The 19271-nt window shown below is 40.9% G+C and overlaps 1 protein-coding gene across 1 annotated transcript; it reads right to left on the bottom strand.

The window, feature by feature from the left end:
* SKIL (SKI like proto-oncogene) lies at positions 1 to 19041 on the bottom strand. The gene is made up of 7 exons (XM_058844271.1): positions 18916 to 19041; positions 16104 to 18028; positions 11213 to 11310; positions 9602 to 9843; positions 9156 to 9397; positions 7902 to 8126; positions 1 to 5151 (listed from the first exon to the last, which is right to left on the bottom strand). Exons 2-7 carry the CDS (start codon positions 17208 to 17210, stop codon positions 4990 to 4992), a joined length of 2076 nt encoding a protein of 691 aa, XP_058700254.1. The 5' UTR covers positions 17211 to 18028; positions 18916 to 19041; the 3' UTR covers positions 1 to 4989.
* Positions 19042 to 19271: the final 230 nt, after the last annotated feature.

Below are 19271 nucleotides of genomic sequence, written 5' to 3' on the forward strand. Positions count from 1 at the left end.
TTACAGTTCTTTATTTGTTTTTGAGTCCACGATCTATACAGGTATTTACAGGGCATGGAAATGGATAACAGCACAAAATACAATTGAGGTATAAGCTAAGAGCACAGTATGTCATGTTTCAATAAATATAATTCAAAATTTGTAAACTAAGTGACCAGATAGATGCATCTTGTCTACTAAAACCATATAAAATATCTGTTAAATCTCACGTGAGGTAGAGGACAGTTTTGTGTGTCATGTAATGCAACCACAGCAACGCTGACAATAAGACTGTACATCATTGGCAAAGTATTAAAAATTGTTGAATGCACTGATCGTTTTTCCTATGGTTTCAGAATAGTCACTCAACCTGTTGCCTTGAGCTAACACGGACTGGGTTGTTTTGCAGCTACTTTCTGTCGTTTGAGAGAATTATACTGGCATGTCAACAGCAATAAATACTTTAGAGAGTGAGGATGAAAACACAAAAAACGTTCTGTCAATCACAGAAAGCAACGTGATGGCAACGAAATATTCAGACCAACCTTTTATTATTTCCTAGAATTCATTTAAATACAGTACAGCTGTGCTTTCCTTTAAGTGAGGTATCTCTTAGAAGAAAAAAAATTCAATTGATATCGTTACACTTAATTAATTTTCAAATAGCAAAATTTTATACCGTGTTTGCTGTGCTTGATGAAGTGCTTAAAACTCATTTTTCAAGCATTTTCCAACTGAACCACTAATCCTGAAAAGAACAATTTGCTAAGTAATGGAGACACACTGTAAAATCATCGTGCAATTTGTAAGCAATAACTGCTTTCACAAAAGCTAAAAAATGACTGTATTTTTTAAATAGATATAAGCAGCAAATAGAAAATTCTACAGACTTTCTGTAAAGAAAACCAATGAACACTCACACTACAAATGTAATGAGCAAAAAGAAAATTGAAATTTGCAGCTTTCTGCTGCTTACTATCAATGGCTTAAATAAAATTATCGAAATATTGCAAGCACAGATTAATAGGTAGGAGAAATTACATCTTTTGTCCACTTCACCATGTTATAGAAAACTCTGTTGTGTGGATTAATTACACAAATTAAGTGCAGAAAAAATACAAAGTTGTTATTTTTACTGACAATCAAAATATATACTCTACAAACAAGTGAATTCTAGGAAGCTGACCACGACAGCAATTCAAGGGCAACTTCCCAACTAATGCTAGGAAAGGTTTCCAAAAATTTCATAACACATTCTAGCTATCCCCTCCCCCAATACAAAACAAGAATGTATGAATAAAACATTGTGACTTCTAAAATACGGGCCAAGATTTATTTCTTTTCAGGCCACCAGTAGCTTTATGCTCCCACCCAACTTTTCCTACATCACTAATTGCATTATGCCTTTACTATGTACAGATGGTTTTACACCTAAGCTATCAATATATTAAATATAGAATAAAATTAGTTTAAGAATGTGAAACATAACTACATTCATCTAAATAGTCAAGCTGAATGATATGCTTTACAAAAACTAAAACACAGACTTAACTAAGTTTGGAGATTTAGATAAAAATCTCTCTCGTTTAGGGACACCTGGTTACACTGTGAGTGAGGGTGTTTCCAGACTGCCAAATTTACAAGAGTTTTACCCTCTAAGCTCTTATATTTTATTGATTAAAGTATACAAAGCATGTTAAAGTTCTCTTTTATAAAAGTATAGGAGCAAATTAGGCATTCACCTTGAATACTACTTATTCCAAAAGGTGCACTAGGCAACTTCCATCTTGGTGTAGGTGTCTAATAAAGCAACTTTCAAATTACAGACAATTTTAGGACTTTGTTCTACAGGCTTCATGTCACAACTACCTGGGAAAATTACTTCTTGCCTTAAAAGATCAACAAGCAATGACTGAAGGCAAACCAAATAATACATAAAGTGAGCAAGCTATGACTAAAAGCAAAGACCTAATGACTGATTTAGTCTCTACCTTTAAGTGTGCACTTAAGTGAGGGCCCTCAAGTGTGCATTCCAAGTTCCTATGTCAGGCTGTAAAAGGAACCATTCCATAGAATTAGGATAAGGTAGCAAAAAAAAGGTCAACATATATTTACCCTAAAACTTAAGAGCATTATTTACAATTTACTAAAAAACTATCTTTTGGAGAGTGTGAGCACACAAAGGTCTATGGCACATTTATGTATACATTATTACTTAAAATCAGTATAAAATTGTCTACACATATGAAAATTGTTTATGTTACGTCAAGAGCCTGAAAGTAGTATTTAAGAATTTTTAAAGGATTACAATAATTTAAAATGCATTCTAACTTTAGATTAACTAAATGGAGTATTTACAAAGCTACTTTTAAGGTCATTTTAATAAATGTTCCATTTCCTTTACCAGCCAGATGTTCAGAAACTATTAGGAGGCCTTATCTGTAACTGGAATTGGTAAAACTTCCTATAGCTGCTGGAGATCTTGCAGCAGTGAAAATATTGGTACAAAGGATGGCCACCAGCATTTTCAGAGCCTCCAGCAGTGACCCAAGTGCTGGCTGAAGGAACCTGGGCTACACCAGCCCTCCTCTGCCACTGCTGAACAACCGCTGGCCAAGGGGGACAGCTGAGCAGGAGGCACAGAACACAGGCAAGACCTGAATGCAAACAGAATATTCACTATCCTACTAATAAAATAATCCCAGGAGGGTTCCAAATATTCAACAGCTAAGCTATAAATCCTGTGGTGCATCAGTGACTGCAGCTGTGAGAACGAGCTTTACCAACACGGACAGCCCGAGCCTGCTCCGCAGCACTGAGAAGCAACAAAGGGACTCTCTCCATCCTTTAGCAGCAGCCAGGTGGAACTTTCCCATTTCCCAGCTCATCCAACACAGGATCTGCCAATCCCCCTGGGCAGCCTCAAGCTCTGCTCCCCAGCCAGCACACCTCCAGCAATACTCCTGCCTGCTCTCCCTGTATGCACGGGGCTGGTGGATGGAAAACAAAACATTGGTGGTGCTTTTAAAGCAAGTGGTGCACACACACAGCCAGAACCATTCAGTCACACCTCTCCCTCCAAACCAAGCTGCAAGGACAGGCCTTTTCCTTTTTAGTTTGTTTGGGGTTTTTTGTTGGTTTTTCTTCTCACAGGAAAAATTTGGAGATGGGAGCTGAAGAAGAGAGAAATATAATCCTGGTCTTTCCTCGCAGGGGCTGGAACTAGATGATCTTTAAGATCCCTTCCAACCCAAACCATTCTATGATTCTCAACACTGACAAAGAAAATGGATTCCTTTTCCCATCTAACCTGCTTTACTTGTCAGTGTAAATATGACACAGAGCTCATAAACAAAATTGTACAGTTATTAAAAAAATCATCCTATGACTCTATGACATTTAATTTACCACCTCATTTCTCATTCATTTTAAAGATATGTGCAATTTTATCTTTCTCTGTGATATTCAGTCTTGTTATAGCACTAACAGAGAAAAAAAGAACAAGAGTTTTTAGTTTTACTAGTTGAAGGGGAAAAAAAAACAATGTAGGTTTTTACTAGTGCTTTCATCCAAAATTAACTGAATTGTTACGAGAATATTAAACTTAAGTACCTCAAAACTGGCAAATAAAAGCACAAGTTAAAATTATATAATGAAACACTAGAATTACTAAAATATTCCTATCACTGACATGATCAGCTGACATCAACCAGCTGTATCCAGTTTTTTGGAGAGAAGTGCAAAAAAGTTTTTCTTCATCCAACTTTAGCCATGCATTTAACCCACTAGGAACCAGACTTCAGAAGTACTCAGACATTATATATATACATAAAACAGTAATTCTGTACAATTACACATTTCCCAATGTTATAGCTTAACAAACATGCTGTATTTTCTTAATTCATGGTAACCCTACCATGCCATTCAAATACAGAGACTATCAAAATGATTTTCAAAGTGCCATACCTCAGAATTTTATATTTTAAGCTATGATCACAACATCAGTTAAGGCCTGTTCTATGTAATGAAAGAAAAATCCACAAGTTGGCAAGAAGCTCAAAGTGTGGAGGCTTAGGGTACTAAAGAAATGAATACATATTCCTTAAATGTTATTTTTCTTGAAAGCATTAATATTTGAAAATCACTTAGGTCAAGCTTTCTCCGTTTCTGAAAGGAAAAGCCCCACCTTTAAGCCTTTTATTAATGTTTCTTTCATATGTACTATAGAGAAAAAAAAACAGAAGAAAACTTGTGAATTTTTAGCTTCCCAAAATTCCAATGTAACTGCAAATTTTTTAAATTCACAAAACCAAAACAAAACAAAAAAACAACCCCTAATGTTTTCCTCTTCCAGCAGAGCAAGCAAGTGCTGGCTCTAACACTCCTTAGATTGATAATGAGTTGTTAAATAGACAATACTGAAAAGGTCAGCTGACTTCACACAATGAAATTATGGGAAAAACTCATGCTGGTAAATCACTTTTGATACTCAATCATCAACCAGTTGTGGCAATTTTTAGCTCTGCCTTACAGACAAAAAGCTACCTTTACTTTCCTCAGTTCAAGAATATTTAATTCTCACTGAAACCCAAACTATTTAAGACCTTGAAGAATTGAGGATATTTTTAATGTACTTTTATAACTGGATGTGCAATTGATAGCAAAATAAAGATACCCATATATATTTTACAGACAATGTTAAAAGGTGTAGAGTCCTTAAGACTGTACTAGAAATAGACAGAAACTGGTCACTCTAAATCAAGAGTTTAGTATTTTTCATTGTTTGAGAAAAACACCAGTACAAATCAATGCAGATTTTCATTTGCTAGGAAAATCTAAAAATGTCTATCTATCTCTATTTATTTATATCTATGTATATCTTCATCTGGACCTGTCTGGGAAATAGAAATCTGTAGAGAACACTTTTTCTCAGCACACAAAAATTGTTCACAATTGTTAAAACCAAAACACCCTGTTTGAAGGACACAGTCATGCTTCCTCTTCCAATTTCTATTTTCCTTTCCCATTTTTTGAAGATTTCAGGATCTGTAGCTTCAATTCTTTTATCATCATCTCCAGCTTTTCCCGGGCCTCTCGTTCCTGTCTCAGTTCATCCTGGAGCTCTTGTCTATCTGCCTCTGCATGATCCAACCTCTGCCTCAACTCTGCCAGCTTTGAAAGAAGAGAGACAGAGTCAATTTTAGCAAACTTATCTTATTTAAAACATAAAAGGGTTACAGATGGCCACTCTATGCATCCAAGTATTTCAGTCCACCGGAATTATGCAGTTATCAAAATTATGCATTTACCTGCTACACCATTAGCAATATGCAAAGTTGCATAAACACCATGCTATAATTTAAAAAATTAGAAAATCTAATTTTAAATGCATGTAAGTTGTAGTTATATGAACTGTCACACCAGATTGTCAACAACACACAGAATCTGTTGGGGAAAACTGTGCTATGTCTGCATCAGCTGTGTCACAAATCCTAGACCAAACTGCATTTTTTCATCTCCCTGGTCCATTTCTCTTACCTGACTAAATATTACTTCTTTATTTCAAAGCCTGAACATATTTCTAGAAGAAACAAAACTGCCAACACTGTTTTCTGACATTCCTTAGTATAGATGAAATATTCAGAAAATCTCGAACATAACCATCTGTGTGTGTGTGTGTTCAAATATAAACCTGAGTCCACACAAATGTTTTCATGATATAGCTTGTGTTTAAACACAGAAATTAAGTATTTTTTTCCTCTTTGGAATACAGCAAGGCTCCAACTTGCTAGAATGTCACCAAAATTATTTGCAGTGACATCTGGAAACTTCTTTTCAAGTGTGGGAAAGTTCCTTATTGCACATAGTATACTATCAGCAGTTAAAACAGGGAGGAGACTGGAAACCAGCTATCCTCTCTCCCATTATTTATGAGGTTATTTCTTACCAAAAGACCTCACTCCATCTAAAAAAATCCATCTGCCTTTATAATGATAGGTATCTGACTGATGTACAGCATCCATCTCACTGAGAATTAGGAAAACAGCCCATGAGAAGGAAAGAGCAGGAACATACTGGGTATTTCTGGTGTTCACCAACTGCTACAGAATGTACTGGGTGAAGGAATGGCTGTGCTGGTTTTAGAGAAACATCACATTTCATCCCTGCTTTTTTAATCAGAAATACTTCAGCAGCTCTTAGACAACAACTGGCTGTTAATGCAAGTCCTGACTGCACAAGTGATGCAGTGAAGTGCTGCAGTGCAACAGTGCCCACTGCCTGCATGCTGCAACACGTCTCTGGCTTTGATTTCCAGCTCTAAGGAAAGGCTCCAGGACTGGTTATTCTGCCTGGTGACTGACAAGGTGAAGCAACTATTTCAATAAAGTCAAAAAGGGGGACAAGACAGTGTGTGTTCAGACAGGCCTAGAAAGAAGAGACTTTAAGCAAGTTGCAAATATCAAATTCTCAATTCTGTCTAATGCACAAGGAGAGCTCCTCTCAGTCCAGAGTTCTCAGACAGAAAAGGCAGCCTGGGCAATTGCTTTGGAGAACACATCAGATTAGGGCTTTTTTTAAATGCTGTATACACAGCTTGGGGAAGTTCCCTGTTCCCAAGACCTCTGTTTAACTCTGGTGTTTCTTGGAACCAGAATCTACTGCAAGATGTGATAAATGGGAAAAAAATAGGTTTGAATTATAAATTGTGAATAGATCTACCACAGAGGTAATAACAGAGTAAACTTTTACACAAGGAATGTATGTAGCTTTCAAAGTCTAACTTCAAAAGAAACACACAACCAATCTCCTTGGGGAACAATCCAGAGTTTTCACCCTCCAAAGGAAGTAAGCTGCACAAGCCCTATAAAACATGCTGTACATGATGATCTCCATAAATTAGAACACGTTGTTACTTGCACTAATAGGGCTTGTACCAGATGTTTAGTAAATCAGGCCTTAGTCAGAGAGGATTATTTCTGGCAGCAAAGGCCAGGAATCAGTGGAGTGGGATGTCACGAAATTAAATTCACAAGAAGGATTTATGATGTGAGTCTCTGCCCTACTCACCAAAAATACCAAAACCTGTCTCTCAAGTAGTGCCTGTTTCTCAGTTTGAGTCAGTCAGAACAGGAAATACACAGTTCACAGTTGTGAACAAAGGAGCACAGAGCTTTACTGAGCTCAAGTTTTGGATTTTGTTCACTTTAAAAATGAACCTGTTAAGATTAGTTTTCTGTGATAAGGTGCAAAATAAAAAAAAAACAATCATAACTACAGCTGATTTTTAAAAGGGGCATTCCAAGGTTCCCTCTGTTATTAGCTGTATTTTTTTCCCATTGGAATATCCTCCAACATAAAGAAGCAATAGTAAAAGCTAAAAAGAAAGTGAGAGGAAAAAACCAATTCCATAGGTTTTCCAAGAGGCAAGAGAGACACTAATACGATTTTCATTTCCAAGAAAACTCTTGGCCAAATGTTTTGGTAGAGCCCAGAAGGGACCCATCAGATACTGCAGAAGGTTCTACCACCAAGAAGCATGAGAAGCAGCAAGGTAAGCTGCTGATCTGACAAAAAGATGGTTCAGAGGTTTGGATTTATTTTTTTTTTTTTACATAAAATAATGATAATGTTTAAGTCTGTATCATGGACAAGCCCAAATATTGTTTTAATGAGGATGTAACAGACCTCATGTTTAAGTTTAATATTTAATCAATAATATCGTATGTTTCTGTAAGTTACAGTCTACCTCAGTTTCAATCAAGAACAGGGAAATAAATATTGCTGTCACTGACCTATTTTGGTATCTGTCTGTGGTGTCAGAACACACAGAGAAAACGAAACCTTAGGGTGGCTGAACAGCAACTTCACAATTTCCTGATACACTAAACGTGTTTTGTTTGAAATAAACCTTCCCATCTCACCTGTGCTGCATATTCAGCTTCCTTATCTTTTTCCAAATTGGAGTCACAGCTACATTTTTGTTTCAAGACTTGGTCCAATTTCTTCTCCAAGTCTCTCTGCTCAAAATAAAATTCTTCCATTCTTTGTGCATGCTCTGCTTGCAAACATTCGAGTTCTTTTTGTAAATTCTGCTGCTCTTCAGTCAGTTCCTTCATAGCTTTAGAGTTGCTTAACATTTCCACTTCCTGTAAAGAAAGATCAAGATCACATACTCCTTCCTTCTAACACCAGAAAAGCAAAAAACTTGAATTTAATGGTGTTTCTGGAACCAATGAGGCCAAAAAGACCATTTGTAACTACCAATAACAACAGCCTGATAATGGCTTTTACCTACTTAGCAATGACAGCATGGAATTCTGTAACATCCATCTAATTTTTAAGGAATTAAATTTCCAAGTACATGAAGCTTCCAGAAACAAATTTGCACTTCCAGCAGTGAACCCCAGGAAGCAGCAGCACTGATCCACTAAAACATACTTTGAAACAGTAAACATGCAAGAAGTGTAGCATCAGAAAACAAAATTGTTTGATTACTTTGTCCACTGACATTTTGATGTTCTTAAACTTGTATTTTTTTTAAACTTATCTCCAAGCTTTATCTGCAAAGAGGTAAACACAGCAGAATAAATTTAAAGCAGTAGCTCTAGGGTCCTACCTGAGCTCCTAGATCCTGAGATTAACATTTAAATTAAAATAAAATAAATGAAAATATTAGGTCTGTTCCATGGATGCAAGACACAAAGCAGCATTTAACTGAATTCAGAAAACAGAATGTCACAAATGAACATCAGCTTCTAAAATCATCCATTATTAAAGGAAAAGACTAAAAATAAAATCCCTAAGTGCATGGCTTAACAAGTGAGTGTAGGAAGGTGGCCTTTTTTATACAGGGCAGTGATAAGACCATTCCTAGAATAATGATAGCTGCATCTTTAAAAACCTGAAAACTGAGAAATTTTAAAGGATACAGAAAAAGCAGGAGCTGCTTGGACCCAGCAGCTGCATACTGAAGAGACACCACTTATTAGTGGGCTCAAAACTCATGAGCATGAGGGATATTGAAGATCTGGTGTCTGGATTTAAGCTGAGGGAAAGATGATCTGTGTGCTTTGGTGTTTCTAAGTGATACAATCTGTGATGTTGACTGTGGAGCCAGCAAGCTCACAGCAGCTCCCTGCTGCCCAGGGGGAAATGCACTCAGACTGCCACTGTACCATTTGGAGCTGCTGCTTCCTCCGCAAAATCGTGTTCAGCTTTTCCTGCTGCTTGATGTAGGTTTTCATTACTTCTTCCATGATCCTTCCCTTGTCATCCTCACAGCTGATGTCTTTCATGAGGGTGGGGGACAAGGTTCGTGCATCAGCACCTCCCTCACCACGGCCAGAGTCTCTGGGGATTTTGGAAGAAACACGCTCAGATTTTCCACCTCTCGCAGAACGAGCTGACACAGGAGGATCTACACAGGAGAAAACAGAGAACAATAATCACAGGAAGTTCAAATTCCAGAGTGGAAAAAATGCAAAGAAAACTGAGATTACAAAAAGGTGGAGGGAGTTTTTTGAAACCTGAAATAACATCACAAAATTCTAGCTTGGTGTAAAGTTTTTCAAAATTCTGTTGTATAAAAATCAAAGACTTCATTATAATTTCCGCTACTCACCTAAACGTTTATTTGGCTGCTCCACACCAGTTTTCAAGTCAATTTTTTCCTGTTCTTCAAGAGAAAGCTCTGGATAGGAGGCAGCTTTTTTGTGCTTTCCACTACTGAGCTTCTTCTCTGACTGCCCAGGTGAGGATTTATTAACTTCTGAAGCTTTTACTGTTGTTTTTGCGACGTCCTTATATTGAGATGCAAGAGAAACATTCGGGGCAACCACTTTATCACACATATAAAGGTAGTAACTGTAACAGCAGAAGAGTAAAATTCATAGTGAAAGGTAAGACATAATAAATGATGGCTGGTTGAGAGCAGTAAGTTTAATTTAACATGAGTTCAAACTGTGAAAGCATCAATGAAATATAAGGACATCTTTTTTTAATTTTTCCTATGCAAAAGGGAAGCCTAACAACCCACTCAATCTTTACTGAGTAGATTATCTAGATAAGGTTTTGAGGCTATCAAACAAGTAGATTTTACAAACATGGCTGATTAAAAAAATTACAGAAAATCATATGAAGACTTCATTTAGATGCAAAGAGTGAAATTAGAATTCCACTGAATCCAGACTCTCCAGCATTTTCATATTTTCATAATCATTATATTAGCAATGGAGGATGGGGAGATGAGCAGTGAAGTGGGAATGAGCACCTCACTCAAGTAGCAAAGCTGTGTTCTGACAGTCCTGGGGCGCGTCTGACACCAACGCTGGACTCTCCTTCCCAAGTATACTGAGCTGCCCGTTTGGATTTTCACAGCTCCTGGACTCCTGGGATCATCCCTGTGTCCCACCCTCACCTCACCACTGCAGAGGGAAGATAGCCCCAGGTGTGTTCAGCTCAGTGCCAAGATCACCAGTGCTGTTGTCTTCAACACTTCCCTTTCTCCTGGCTCTGAAGGAAGGCACTGGCAGGAACAGAACATGAGGGCCCATCACAGAAATTCCTCCACTCCCTTCTCTGCGTGGGAACCAGTGTGATGTGTGTGCACCAAAAAGGGTCTGCTCTGACCCAAATTCAGGACCTGGGCAGCCACAGGGGGTGAGGGCAAGAGGAATAGCAAGAACAACTGTTCCCCTCACTGCTGCAGGTGACAAACTGGGTAAGGAGTCAAGGAAATGCACTTGGTTTCTAAAACCAGGAAACCAGTCCACAGACAATTCAGCTGCAGCCCTTGTCCCACTGTGGAAGAAATCCTTCAAACACCTCTTGGATATCTTTTCTGGAAGGAGATTAAGTTGTCCTCGTGGTAAACAGGCCTTATGCAGCTTTCCACATGCATGCATTGTATTACAATATGAAAGATCAAAAGTTACCTCTGTCATTTCTACTAAGAAAGGGAAAATTTTAATTACATTTCAATTGTATTGCCTGCTGAAGAACACCCACAGGTCTTGAGTCCTATACCAAAAAACATTCATAAGCAGTTCATTAGTATTTACACTAAGAAATGCATAAAAATTTAGGGTTAAATCATTCCTGTGTGATACCTTAAGAATTTTCCTAACAGTTCAGGTTGCAAATACATTTTTTTTCAGTTTGAATTATCCCTAAACAGCCAAAAGTATTTGAATACTTGACAGTGCTTACAGTTCTACGTAGGAAACTCACTTACCTGGGGTGGAAAAAGGAAGGTGGTTGAGGATCAGTTTCTGTTTCTTGCTTTATAACTGGATACCACTGTGGTAATTCCAGATTCTGCTGTGGCTCTGCCTAAAGGAAAGAAAATAAAGTGGAAATTGAAACATGGATACAGGTTATTTACATTTTCATAAACACTCCTCAGAGAAACAGCATTTACACCATTAATACATTAATAATTTACATCATTAATACCAGAGAAACTGAGGTACCAGGAAATGGGGTGTCTTTGGCAGAGGGGCAGGGTGATGCAAGCCACAGAATTTTCTCTGATCTCCAATTTACCACTGTGGGCAAAATAACAATGAAATTGAAGGAAAATCTCTTTACAGACCTATCTAAAAGCACTGCTCAGTTTCCAGAACTCTACTAAATAAGCTTGGGAGAAACAGAAAGCAGAAACTAGGATTCCCAAAAGGTTGTAGGAGCTTTTTATAATAATGTGTCTATATAAAGTAAGTACCTGCCAGATACTTTAATTCAAAATTAAATGGAACACTGTGCTGGTGTTCCAGAGACGGAACTTTCCTCAGTCATCACAATTTTTTATTACACCACCAGGTAAAGCTGCTCCCAGTAACATGAAAATGCCAATTCCTCTGCAGTAGCAAACAAAATTAACTCAAGTGCACCAGAATATATAATCTTAAAAACTTCTGTGTATTTTGCATTTGGAAAGCAATTCTTGCTCTGTGCGTCTCAAGAAATGTTTTCAGAATTACTCTTTACTCAAAACTCCTGGTGATACTTCATACTCCCCTGTGAAGTTGCTCTTAATTTCAGGTGAAAGGTGTCTCACCATGTATTTACAATATTCTCGTGGCTAGGAAATTGATTTGTAATTTCACTGTATTAGAACAGCCCTGGGATGTGGGGGTTTGGGTAGGGTGTGGTTGGCTGACCCCAGGCAGCTGCCAAGCACCCACAGAGCTGCTCCCTCATCACCATCGACAGGGCATGGAAGGGAAAAGAGCAAGAAAGCTCCTGGATCAAGATAAAGTTGCTTTAAGAGGTGAAGGAAAAACACAAGTGAAGCAAAGGGCATGGCTCAGTCCCTCTCTCAGACAACTGCCCAACCACCCTCAAACAACCTCCACCTTGGATGCCAAACCCTCTTTCTCCTCCTTCTACCCCAGTTTTCATTTCAGTAGCCAGAACACTGGTATGTTAGCCACAGTTTTAGCCACAAATCCAAAGCACAGCACTATAAAGGCTGCTACAAAGTAAGTCAACACCATTCCAGCCAGACCCGATGTCTTCAACAAGCTGCTCAATTAAAAAACAGCTTATAAAGCTAAAAAAGTTTAACAATCCTGTATTGAAACTTCTATGTAGTGCTCTAATATCTTCACAACGTTTTAGGTGCTATATTATCAGAAAAGTTTTGTATTTACACACTATGGAATAAACTTTTAGAGAACTTCATCCCTGGCAGTGGGAGACCCCCAGTGAGACCGGTGTGACCTGAGCCATGGTCTGCACAATCCAGCACCACCCCACCTACCCCACCCTGACCAAAACTCAGCTCCCAGTGAAACTGAAATTCAACTCCACCCCTGCAGCTCCTCAAACCACTGCCAACACAGACATGGAACACAAGGAAGAGAAGCTCTGGAGTTGTAAATTCATAAAAAGGCTTTAAATAAAAAAGATTCAAATAATCTCTAGGAAAATGGCCTCATCCTGACTCTTGTCAAGTTTTTTCTACTTACTCAAATCATTCTAATAATTTAAGTAATCACATATAATCTACTTACACTGCAGCTAGTATGCAGTGATCTGATTTTAGCTTCAGATCACATTTGTCCATATTTTAGGACTCACATTTTAACATGCTTATATATTTACATATGAAATTATCAGGTCATCTCTATCTTCAAATTACTAGGTCAGATTTTCCCCTTTTTTTTACCTGTTTCAAATGTAAACTGAATTTACTGTCTACCCATTAGTGTGAATCTTGCAAATGAATTTCATAGCATGCAATCAAATTTTCAGTTAGGAAAGAAAATGAAATGTTACCATAAATAAACGAAGTCTTTTTCTAACAGGATTCTTCCCTCACAGTTCAAGTAAATGAAATAAGGCATCTATTTCAATATAAATCTCTATATATGGCTATTTCATTACCCAACAATTTTTTTTTGTTTTATATGCTCTTAAATAATTCCGTAAACACAAGTTGAATTGAATTACTTCTACTCAAACTCTTTAAAAGGGTTACATGAAAAGTGACTTGTTTTTCTTCAAGGCTAGTTGGACAAACTGTTCTTTAAGGAAAAAATGTATAGGTAAGTAACGGTTCCAGTGTAATCGTTAAGCCAGTAGTTTTAGCAGAGATTGGATTTATAAAACCCTCAGGAGAAATGTTAACCCCCCACACTGTGAGATTTCCCCCATGCACTGTGACCAGCTCAAGGAATCAGCCTGAAAAGCAAAACAAAGTCCTAGTGCAGAGACGATGAGAAACTGTCGCAAAGTCAAAGGGAACAAGGATCTGTCAGCACAGGAATCAGCAGAGACTCGGTGACAGCTGTTCCATGAAGAGCAGGTGGATGTTGCACTGCAGTCTAGAACTCCACAGAAAATTATGACAGTCAAGCACACAGCTTATAGCTTTCTTATTAGCACAAAGAACAGAAAGGAATTAATCTCAAGAGTACTTTGCTCTTAAAATATTGAAACTAAAGCATATTTGCACTGTGAAGTGAATAAACTCAGAGTGAAATGTTAAGTAGAAAGGCAAAGTATGGGATCCAGGATGCTCCAAAGACTATGGGACTTAATTAATTCTTTATTACTAGGTGAGGGAAAGACCTAGTCAAGGGCAGCTGTTCTTCCTAGGCCCTCCAAGATAACCACTAAGATGTGTCAGCACTTCTGAGGACTGACTCAGCAAAGGTGGTGAGGAGGTGACAGAACAGCAAACAGAACATCCTGCTGATAAATTCCCCTAGCACTGTAAGGAAAGGGAATGGCTACGTGTTGTACCTGATACCTCTCCCACAACACAGAAATGAGGAAAAGAAGTTGTGGCTGCTCCATCCCTGGAGGTGTTCAAGGTCAGGCTGGATGGAGCTGTGAGCAATCTGGTCTAGTGAAAGGTGTCCCTGTCCAGGGCAGGGGTGGAATGAGATGATCTTTAAGGTCCCTTCTAACCTAAAGCATTCTGTGATTCTGTGAAAAGACAACTGAAGCAGCCTAAGCTCCCCCAGGACAAGGCAAGGGAAACCATACTCCAACACTGCCCTCCTAAATGCTTTTACTCTTTTGTACTTCCCAGATGAATATCCACAGGACAGAAAAACCCCCGAAACCTCCCCCACCATTGTATTTTGTTCAGTTTTCACAGCTTCTGACTCTGGTTTCACACGTTGCTTTGTAAGACAGAACTACACAGGTCTGCAACAGAAGACTGCAGAAAGTTTTACAATTTCATTTGCACCAGTCCAGTCCAAATTACTGCCACTGCTAATTTCAGCTGAGTTTTTTTCATCTTTGCACATGAAACTGAAAGATCTCATTGTCTGAAATCTGCTGCTGTGGGAAGAGAAGCAGCATTTATAGGTGTGAACATGGAAGACTATTTCCACCGATGCATCCACCATGCTGTAATTCATTTCCCACACTGGCATTGCAAGAATAAAGACTGACATGTCTTTATCAGTTGAAAAGCAAAGTCTCTTTGCTAGGAGACTGCATCTTCAAATTCAGCATGTGGAAGCATGCCATACTGCAGACTTCCATGGGAATCTGCTGGTAAAATCTCTTCCTGCAGACTGGCACCACTGTAACAATACCTGTTACTACAGTCAGCCTTCCTGCAACACCAACTTTTCAGAAATTTCTGCTGAAAGGTGTCAGCTCATAGCACCCCTTTTTGGGCTCAACCATCTGCGCTGCTCTTGCTGCTATTTTGAAATCCACCACAAAACATCCAACAGGCAACATGGATTTATCATCAAACCAGCAGCCATTAAACAGACACAGAAACACCGAATACACTGAAAAGAAAAAGTCATGGGGCAGAAGCCATTAAAAACCTATTGAAGTTTAAATTATACCCCAAAATTGGGCTTTCTATGAATGGGAACATCTATGATATTAATGTTTCTCTGCTGCTTGTCCTATTGTTTAAAGTAGAAGCTCTCCAAGGGACAAATAAGCTCTGTATTTTGGAACCACAGCACTGACTTGCAGCAGTATTTTAGGAAAAAATAAGATGTCTATTATTAACTATTGTCAAGATACCGGCCTACAGCTCATTACTTGGGCTGCTTAAAACCCCCTCTTTTTGGCATATTTCACTGCACAAGTGGTTTAAACAGAAAGCTCTTGCTGAACAAGCAGACTTTGGGCTTCTAAATAGCCATTGAGCTTTCACCATTACCCTGCACACAAGTCATGAGATGGGTGGCCAGCAAGCCAGGTTGCCATCCAGCCCATGTGTGCATGCTGGAGTACAAATAACAAATGAAGAATTCATTTGTAGTACTCGATTTTCAAGCTCCTTTTTGCTTTGCTCAGCTGCTGCAGCACACGCTGTGTAAAACCTACCCAAAGGTCAAATGGGAGAAAGAAAATTTTCACAATAGCCTAAATTTTCCAGTCTGTATACCTTAGGCAGAACAAGAACCAACAAAGCCAAGCCAGTTCAAATGGTTACTTGCAGCCCAAAGAGGAAAGAAATTACCACCCCTCTTAATGAGAAATGTTATTTCCATGGTGAAGCTCTCACAAATTTAACTTAGGCTTGATGTGACAAGTATTCCCACTTAGGGAAGCCAAGTAATGCGCTTCTAAAACAAGTATTTACGTGTGAGCAGAAAGAGATCTGGGAGTTTTACAAGATCAGGTGAACTTACTTTGGACCGAGCTCTTTTCTGATTTTTCTCGCTGAATTTCTCCTTCATTTCCTCCAAGAGATGCTTCAGCTCTCTCTCCTCTGATGTGCCCAGGTATTTTTGGTTAATGTGCAGGTAGCAGTGCCACTTGGCCGACTCAAACCCCCAGTGGCAGGTCCTCTTGTCTGGGGATCGGTGTGAATGCATCACGAAGGTCTGGGGTGAGAACATTCCGTAGCATTCCAAGCACTGGATACACGGGTCATCCGGGGCAAGGTAGAACTGAGGTGCAAACAAGCCCTGGCACTTGCCCAGGCATTCATGCTCTACTTCGAAGGCACTGCCAGTCTCTTTCAGCTGGGCCAAGGTGTTCTTGCCAGGGAGGAAACTGCCACTTTGGGGAAAAGTGCGAGGGCGCAGTAAAGCATTGCATAGTCTCTGAGCGTCCGTCAGCGTAATGAGCCCACAGGACGGAGCATTGAATGGAAGAATTCCCAAAACCTTCAGGATGTGAAGCTGGTCAGAAGTGCACCTTGAGCAGTAGATATAGAGCTCATCACACACCGTGTTGATCTGCTGCAAGGAAAAGTCTCGGAGAACCGAATTCAACACTTGAGGCAAGCAAAGTCTTTTTTCTCCTCCGACTTTAAAACAAGAAATGGATTCCCCCTCCAGCAGGGTCTGGGTGAGTTCTGTGGAGCTGTCTGGAGGGATGAGCAGCGGACCAGAGAGGATTTGTGGTGATGGGAGAGGCAGGAAGACAGTGGGTGACATACTTTCCTGGGAATACCGAGCTGAAAAAGCTGCAGGTCCACCCAGCGAACTCTGGCTGCTTAGGTGGAACTGTGCCAACGTGTGTTTCAAACCTGGATTTAAACTCAAAGGCTCAGAAAGTGAAGCACTGTTTGGCTTGGCAGCTTCCCCATCAGCCTCCACTGGAGTTTCATCATAGTCATCCAAGTTTTCCTTCTTTATTGTTGGCAATTTATTTATTACAACCTGTACTTTGTTATTTACATGCATTTCTGTCATTGCTTTTTTCAGGGGAGGACTCCCATCCTCTTGGATCCTGCTCCTTTTTTGGTCTGAAACCAGACCTAGAGGGAAGTTTATCTGTGGGCTTTCCATTGCTAAATGCTAGAGCTTTAATTAAGTCAGTCCTGAATGTGCATTTTCTTGCTTTTTCATATAAAAAATAGTTTCATGTGATCTTGGATTACCTCAGGTACACCAAGTTGCACGCCCCTCTCACTAAAACATTACTTCTTCAGGATCCAACAGTAAAAACTGTAACCCATTTTGCATATAATACTGCAAAATTACTAATGGAGGTTACACTGTTTTCTTAGTTATTTGTTCAATTTTATAATATAAAAAACCCAATTCAATATGTATACAAAATGCATTCTTCATACCCTACCCACTATTTTACACAGTAGTCTTGTCCAGCAATCTAGTAAAAAACGATGCGCTGATGCGTGTTCATCCTCGATCATTTTTTTCCTTTAAAAAATATATTGTCTTTTCAAATAAGTCTCTATTTAAATATTAAAATAGAAAAACGGGCTCAGTTAGAAGAACGTCAATCTTAACACAACTGATCCAAAACGTAGCTTAGGTTGTGTGAAAATTTTATTCAGCACTTTCAGCTCCCAGAGATCAAACACAATCTTAAGGGCTTGCTGTATTGTGCTGCTAGCTTTATGATTTCACCACCACTGTGACAGCTACTATGGCAGTTCACAAATAAATCCTGAAATTAAAGGCTGATCCAGATCGACGGCAAAAACTAAACGTCCCTAGAGAGTCACCTTTCGCCCAGATGTCACTGGTGTGTGTCAGAATTTTCCCAGCCCAAGTTATTAGTAACAGAGGTGAGATCCAGGCCATGGGCTGAATTCATGCCGTGTGCTAGCACAGACTTTCTGCCAGTCCTTCCTGATAACCTGTGAAAGAGAGAGAGGCCGATCAAGCAATCCCAGAGTTTGCTCAGTACCTAAAGGGGCTTCAAGGGAACTGGAGAGGGACAAGGACATGGAGTGACAGGTCAAGAGGGAACAGCTTTAAACTAAGACAGGGAAGGTTTTTATTTGATACAAGAAATTATTCTCTGTGATAGCAGTGAGGTACTGGCACAGGTTGCCCAGAGAAGCTGTGGCTGCCCCATTCCTGGAAGTGTCTAAGGCCAGGTTGGACGGAGCTTGGAGCGCCCTGGGATAGTCGTCCTGCACCTGGAAGATGTCCCTGCCCATGGCGGGGAGGGTTGGAAGGAGATGAGCTTTAAGGCCCCCTCTAACCCAAACCATTCTGGGATTCCCTGTCAGAGGCAGGTTGCGTTTCCCAGGAACTCGCGGAACGCCGGGACAAGCCCCCGACCGATGGGCGATACCGGCGGGGGAGGGGGCAGTCCGGAGCGGCTCTCCCGGCGTGCACACCCGAAAGGACGGGCGCTCCGGCGAGCCGCGGGCCGGGCACCGACCCCTCACCCCTCCCGGGACGCCGCATCCCGCCGCTCCCTCCCGCGCCGTGACTCACCCCGGCCCCGCCGGCACCGCTCCGGGCACGGCTCAACCCTTCCCCCTCCCGCCGCCGGGCTCGCCCCTCCGCCCTGGCCGGCTCCCCGCTGTCCCCAGCCGTACCGCGCCGCTCCGCCACCCCCGTGTCCCTCCCCCCCTGCCATCCCCGGTACCCCGCTCCCCCTCTCCCCGCCGCCCCCGCGCCGCCTCTCCGCAGCCGCCGCTCCCTCCCATCCCCCGGCGGGCGCTCCCGCCCTTCCCCCACGGCTCCGCCGCCCCGCTCCCCGCCGTTCCCAGCAAGTTCCCCGGCTGCTCACCCGGCGCCGCGGGGGCTCCGGCGGCCGCGGGGAGCGGAACAGGCGCCGCGCTCGCGCCGCCCACCCGTGACCTCACTGCGGAGACCGAGACGGCGGCGGCGGCGGCGGCGCGCGGGCACGAACCCGCCGGCGGCGCGCGCCGGCCCCGCCCACTGTCTGGGGCAGCGGCGGGAGCGCCCGCCCGCCCCTCCCCCGCCCGCCGCCGCCTCAGCGCCGGGAAACCCAGCCCAGCCTCCACCCCCGCCGCCCGCGGGGAAAGCGCAGGAAGAGAAATAAAAAATAAAATAAATAGATAAATATATATAATGTATATTAGAAAGTGAATATACATGGAAAAGTGTCGTTTCTGTCCGGCT

This window comes from Poecile atricapillus, chromosome 8 (assembly GCF_030490865.1).
Source record: "Poecile atricapillus isolate bPoeAtr1 chromosome 8, bPoeAtr1.hap1, whole genome shotgun sequence".
Classification (NCBI taxonomy): domain Eukaryota; kingdom Metazoa; phylum Chordata; class Aves; order Passeriformes; family Paridae; genus Poecile; species Poecile atricapillus.